The 7126-nt window shown below is 31.1% G+C and overlaps 1 protein-coding gene across 1 annotated transcript; it reads right to left on the reverse strand.

Annotated features, from left to right (window-relative positions):
• LOC130449825 (uncharacterized) lies at nt 1-5987 on the reverse strand. The gene is made up of 3 exons (XM_056787861.1): nt 5701-5987; nt 1868-2008; nt 1-19 (listed from the first exon to the last, which is right to left on the reverse strand). Exons 1-3 carry the CDS (start codon nt 5985-5987, stop codon nt 1-3), a joined length of 447 nt encoding a protein of 148 aa, XP_056643839.1.
• Nucleotides 5988-7126: the final 1139 nt, after the last annotated feature.

The following is a 7126-nucleotide window of genomic DNA, read 5'->3' on the forward strand; positions in this document are numbered from 1 at the left end:
TCAATGTTGCGTATCATCCCTAAATAGTAAAAAAATAGATTTAAACCATAAGCTATGTTGCCAAATTTAACTTTATTTCAGAGATGTTTAAAAAATATTTTAATAAAGCTTTTGTTATTTAAATTTTTATTATTATTATTATTATTGCCTACGAGGTATGGACACGTATGGGCCAAAACTCAAAAGTTCTTTTACTTTTTTGTTTTTTAACCTAGTATTTTATAGCACTAAGAAGAATGACAAAGATAATGTTCAAGAGAAATTTGAGGTTATTTTACTAAAGTGGGTACCACATGATTTGAGATTATTATTTTTACAAAAAAAAACTCGTTCCATAATAATCAAAACATACTAGATGCCAAATTTCAAAGCAACTTAATTGTACTGAAAAAATGAAATTAACTGTATGCTATGTTGTCAAGTTTAGATTTATAATAGAATGATTGGAAATAATTATTTCTGGTGAATATTCCATTAAATTTATTTTTTATGAATAAATGTTTAGTTTATAAAAAACAATTACAACAAAATAAGTTATACTGCCCAATTTGTGACCAGTCAAACAAATGTCAACTTGATATGCATGTATTGTGACAAAATTTTGAAAAAAATATTTGTATGAATGCGGTTATTTCGATATGTAAAATTATATCAATGTAGTTGGTAAAGCAAAATGTAAATAAACCAAGGATAGGAAAGAAATAATACTATGGCTGTGGATGATCAATTTTAGGATTTTTGTTTTAAAAACTGAATCGTTTTTCAATCAACACGTTAAAAATATTAATTCCAATACCATAATTGCAGTTTTATCACAAAATTCAGAGTAAACAGTCCCTAATTCTTCTTTTTTTACCTTCCCTCCAATTGAGCAATCTAACGAATTGTCAAAATCAGTTGATGCCTATTTAAAATGGCCGCCGCGGGGTAAACAAATGCTTGTCAATTTGTAGTTACTAATTCAGATTAAAAGAAGCGCGCGACTAGCGTAAATAGATTTTTTTCCCTATTTCACAAACTAATAAAATTGATATAATTCTTCTAGAGCAATTGAAGAACCAACTCTTTATGAAGAGATTAGCCTTACTCCGCTACCTCTCATTCCTGCAATAATTAAACTTAATTTTTTATTAGTAAACTAAATTAAAAATCAATTTGGTTATGTCGAATACGTCGTGAAAAGACAAATTTTCAATTCAAAAAAGTTTAATTTGACTCCAACTGAATTGATTCGAGAATTTAACAAAACGATCGTGGGTTGAAATGTTTTAGATTAGGGTTAAATTACATCACCCTGCAAATAAGTTTTTTCTTTATAGATAGCCGTTTCTGAAATATTTTTTATGCTGATTCTATATCTGCTTTCCGTTTTTCTCTATCACGTCGAGATTTTCTACAATTTCATAATTTAATTTCACTCGACTGAGATATGTATTTTATGAAAAAAAAAATCAACAATACAAATTTTGCTTCAATTAAATATTAGTTTACGTGTACAGAGATGTATGATTGAATTATTTTATTTTAGTTTTCGAACTTTCCTTTTTTTTATTTCCTTCACATCTCTAGGGTATCTTGGCAAAAGCTCTTGAGATTCTAGGTAGTCAGGCATCATATTTTTATTCCACTTAATTTGGTTTCTCCATTTTTTTATGTCTTCGTGGAACCGTTCACCTTGCTGATGTTATCCAATATGGTTCCATCATTTTCATATGTTTCGATACCAAGAATGTACCTGGAGATTTTCTGATTTCAGTTTTGAGTCTAGAACTTTGGATAGGTTCAAATATCTAACCAAATTTTGCTTGAGTAAACAGCTGTGGTTCGTTGTATCTTCTTGGAGTAAATTCTGATGAATTGGACTCACCTCTCAGATTTAAATGGTACATCTGTGGAAATGCTAGTTAGAGAAGGATTCAGTAGATCTATACCATGTGGTACAGGTTTTATTGCTGAGGGAATTCCATGTTTATAAACGTTTTTTAGTCTTAAAACCGTATCCGCTGGTCTTGACCATACAAAAATAACAGTCTTTTACATGATTCCGCGGTTCTTGCAATACCATAGGTATACATTTCCTTCTTTTTTTCTCTATCTAAAAACGGAATCTTTCAATACAGGTGTGATACAATTTTTGGGGAGCCTATGATTTGTCTTGATCTCCAAGTATTAAGTTGAATTATGCAAAATACGGGATTTTTACTTATCAATCAATGTCACTTTCGAATCGCTCATTTTGTATCGACACTATTTCCACAGTTATTGGAAGGAGACTACTGAGTGACGAATTAACTCTTTACCAGAGAGAAACTTGTAACCAGGGGCGCGAAAACATGTCTTGACACCCCTTAAAAATGAGACAACACCTCCTTTTAGAGTGTCCACCCAATTTTTCCTTAAAACAAAATGACTCATATAATGTGAAAAATTTGGTTAGCGTGTAATGAATCCTGGTAGTGAAAGCACTGATTTCAATTGATTGTATTAAACAAAAAATATTAGATTTCGTAGCACTAGCTCAAGAATTTATGAATATAAATGATTACAGAAAGACAGTTTTTGGTTTATTTGGAAAAAAAAAATAAAATATAAATAAGCCCAAGTGGCAAACTTTTTTACAATTATTCAGCTAGACATCCCTTTTTTGAGAGTTAGGTTGTTGTGCCTCTGCATGTAACATGTCAACGTTGGGAGCGTAGGTTCGTATCCTATTGACTGCGCCAGATATATATTTGAAAAATTGAAATTCGTTTTTAAAAAACTTATATTTTAATTACGAAAAAGGTGTTTTTATTACAAGAGCTAGACAGAAATTGAAACTGAAAATAACAGTTAACTTAAAGTGAAAAAATTCTAAGTAAGGTGTCACATTATATTTTATAGGTGTTAGCAAATTCTCGGCTCGTAACTCCTCTTTCCATACGATGAAAAAATGATGGGATAATTCTTCGAAATCTAATTACTTTGGTGGATTTTGAATTACTACGTCTTCTTTTTAATAAAATAATTTGAATTTATTAATTGATAATTCGCAATTTTCTGGAATATTTATCAACGAATGCGATCGCACTTGAAATATTCTATAAGTTGGATACAACTACTTGGGACTCTACAGGGATGATCATTAGTTCGTTGTTTGTAGTTTGATTAATTATTGGATTTGAATGATCTATTTATCTATATAAATATCATCAATTTGGAACCTGAAAAGGTCACTTGGGTTCCAAGAAATGTATCGTATGCTAAGATATTATTGAATTCACGAATTTGATCATTTTGGTATATTTGATTCAAATGTTTAATCAAATTTTGGATTTTTTGATATTACAGAACTGTGAAGAGTATTTAACTTGGAAATCAGATCCACTTTGGGAGCGTAGGTTCGTATCCTATTGACTGCGCCAGATATATATATGAAAAAAATTGAAATTCGTTTTTAAAAAACTTATATTATATTTTGATTACAAAAAAGGTGTTTTTACTACGAGAGTTAGACAGAAACTGAAACTGGAAACAAAATTAACAGTTAACTTAAAGTAAAAATTCCAACTAAGGTGTCATATTATATTTTATAGGTGTTAGCAAATTCTCGGCTCGTAACTCCTCCTTACTTAGGATGAAAAAATGATTATTTTTGTGAGTGGAATCTGTTGGAAATTCTTCGAAGTCTAATTTCTCTTCTTTGGTGAATTTTGATTTGCTATGTCTTCTAATCAAATGTTCAATCAAATTTGGAATTTTTTTGATATTATAGAACTGTGGGGAGTATTAAAATTAGAAATTAGATCCCATTTGGGTGGGTAAGTTCGTATCCTATTGAATGCGCCAGATAAATATTTGAAAAATTGAAATTTTTTTAAGATAAGTGTACAACAGACGTGGTAGAAAAAATTGCATTGTTGAAATCAGAGTGAAAAAGCTACTTGAAGAAGATCCATTCCCATTTTGTCATAAATTATGATACAGGGTGGTTAATATACTTAAATGAAGTTTGATTTCATTAAGTTGAAAAATAAAGTTGATAGATAGTTTTATTTTCAAGATAATGAAAGTTACTATGCTTTACCAACATAGAAATTGTAAATATAGGCACTCGACTTATTTATAAACATTGAAATTAATTGTTGCCTGTTATTATATTCATTGTAAAATAACTAATTGATGGGATTAAAAGAAAGTGAGTACAAATACAAAATCTACCTCATTAAAGTTAACGTAAGCAATGTGGCTATACATTAACTAGTACAAAAGTATGTATAGTTTTTTTTGTACCTTGTATATTACTAGCTTATAATTATAGGTGTGTATATGAACTCAGGAATTTTCAAGTACAAAAAAAAAATAGAAACAAAGATCGTATTTCTACCAAAATATTCAGGGAATATCGTTTCATATAATGGTTGTTATTGATACAATTGCTGGGTAAATATTTAAAATAAAAATCGTTTAAATGTATAAAGAGTACTAATAGGACTAATACAAAAATAATATTTCGAAAAATTTCTGTATTTGTCTACGTACTGTGACTGTGACACTATTTATATTCATAAATGACAGTCTATACAACCGCCGAGCAAAGGGTGTTATAGCTAAATAAAATAACCCCCGTTTTACTTAAAATACCGATCAACAAAAGCTTAGTTTTGTTTTAATAGGGTGAATATAAACAGGGTGTTTCAAAAAAAGTGATCACGTCTCTAGGATAGATAGAAAACTTAAAAATATTGTTGCAACTACTGGCAACACTGTATTGAAATTTTGTACGAATATGTTTGGGAAGCTGATACATCCAATGAATTTGTTTTTATGTCTGACTCCCATAGAGGGCGCTAGTTACACCAAATAGTAGCGAACATATTAGATTTACTAAGCAAAATTTCGAGTGAACTTTATAATTATTTAATTTTATATCAAAAATCTTGACAAAACCCGATACTGTGAACCATTTTCGGAATATTTTGATTTGGAAATTATGAAGTAATAACTGAAGTATTGATGAAGTTTTATTATTAACATCTTCTTCTTCTTCTTCTTTAGTTAGGACTAGGTCCTGTATTTTCATCAAGGGTTTGCCAGGAGTAGTTGGGATGCTGAGGACCAGCTTTTATACCACCTTATAGGTGGTCGTTCAGAGGTCGAGTTGTTTCTGGTTTCTTTTCCTTTACAATTTTTGCTAACCGTTCATTTGGCATTCTGTCAACATGGTCTCTCCATTCTCTGCTGATGTATTTATTTCGCCAAATTAAATCTCTAAGTTATCCTGATATTAATGCTGCCTTCGTTGTTTGTGCTTTTACTTCTTTCTTTAGATTTCTATCGGTTGTTATGTTTGTCCCTAGATATTTGAAGGACATCACTTGTTCTACACTCTGATCGTAGATCGCTAGTTTACATCTTCTCAGAGATTTTTTTTTTGTGGATATTTTCATGTTGTACGTGTTCGCTATTTGTTGGAATTTATATAGGAGCTTCTGTAGGTTATCTTCGTCTTCCGAGATGATTACTGCGTCATCCAGTCCCGGCTTGCTTTACTTTGTTGATTACCAGTTGCCACAGGTATTTTATTGCCTAATTTGTTTGCCGTTCTCACAAAGGTATAATTATCGGTGTTAAGTTTTTCGATAACTCTTATTATATTGGGGTGAACGTTCCTTTTTTTTTAGTAGAGTTATAACATCAGTTAAGCGTATCCTATCAAACGCTTGGGTGAGATCAATGAAGCACATAAAGGCTGCCTTATTAAACTCTATGGCTTTTTCAGTTATTTGGCGCATTATAAATATAGCATCTATAGCAGATCTGTTGTTTCTTAAACCTTGCTGTTCTTCACATATCCCGGTAGACATTACTTCTTCTGTTAAGATTTTAGTGAATAGTTTCAGAACCGTACTCATCAGGCTAATGCCTCGATAATTTTGGGGATCGGTTTTTTCTCCCTTTTTGAAAATCGGTATCAGAATACTTTCTTTCCATTCAGATTCAGACATTTTGAAAAACTTTATAGTTCAACACAAGCTAACGTATCAGCACAGGAATTACCCTACGAAGATGAAAACATCAATGGAATACAAAATAGGATTTTCTCCCTGCATAAAATACAACAAATGATAGCCAAGATAAAGAACAGAAAAGCCCCAGGCATCGACGAAATAACAAACGAAATGATCAAATATTATTAACACCATATATCAAATACATTTAAAAAAATTGGGACTGAGGGGTTTGATGATAATAAATTGCGGTTCTGGGACTTAAACGGTTGTTTGTTTCATACTAAGGCCCCCAATAGCTCAGTGCATATATTTGACAAACAAGATCCTGTACTGATTGGATTGGATTTATGTGAAACGTTACAAGAAACGAAAACCCTCAGTCCCAATTTTTTTAAATGGCGTTTTATCGATGGAGCTTCATTTAAGCGACAAAAAAATTTTGAATTCACGTAATTCTTACTAATTAATAATAATAACACAGGCCAACAAAAAACGTTTGTTTGAAAACTTTTTTTTATTTTAATAGCTGATCATTATAGATTTTTATGTGCTGAATCGAAATCTAGCTTTATTTTTTTTGTATCACCCATAGTTTCCAAGCAATATGTATTTTATTATAATCTTTCCCTTTTTTCTTTGAAACTTCTTGGGTAACTTTTTCTTTTCGATGATTCGCTTGCTGAACTTCCCGGTGAAGTGAAAGTAATCCCCCATCATGTTGGTGTTCCAGCGGTCCTGGTAACGTTTTTCCATCACTTTAACACTCAACTAACTCCTCACTAACATTTCCTAAATTGTCCGGGAAGTAATCGAGTCGGTTTAAAAAGTGAACTTCCACACTCATCAAACATCCTAACTCTTCAAACTTTTTTAGCATATTGTCAACAATATTCTGGGTGTTTTTCATTTCCCAAGAACTTGGTAACAACTTGCTTGAAGGATACCCATGCTTCTCTTTCATTTGAGGTCATTGTGGATTCTAATATCAGGTCCGGTAAAAACGCCTTCTTCCAATTTAGCTTCTGAAAGGTGTGGAATTTAGCATATTTCAAACTAAAATATTTTCTATGAATGTTCATTTAAGTAGTCGAAAAGGTTTTATTAAGAATCATTGATCGATGCTGGATTACTAC

Source organism: Diorhabda sublineata, chromosome 10 (assembly GCF_026230105.1).
Source record: "Diorhabda sublineata isolate icDioSubl1.1 chromosome 10, icDioSubl1.1, whole genome shotgun sequence".
NCBI classification, from domain to species: Eukaryota; Metazoa; Arthropoda; class Insecta; order Coleoptera; family Chrysomelidae; genus Diorhabda; species Diorhabda sublineata.

What these genes read in the sequence shown, in the direction of transcription:
- LOC130449825 (XM_056787861.1), bottom strand. Translation starts at nt 5,987, where the DNA reads ATGTCTGAATCTGAATGGAAAGAAAGTATTCTGATACCGATTTTCAAA. An exon ending in TTCATTGATCTCACCCAAGC is followed by an intron (nt 2,009 to 5,700) that starts GTTTGATAGGAT and finishes TGTATGGTCAAG; the next exon opens with ACCAGCGGATACGGTTTTAA.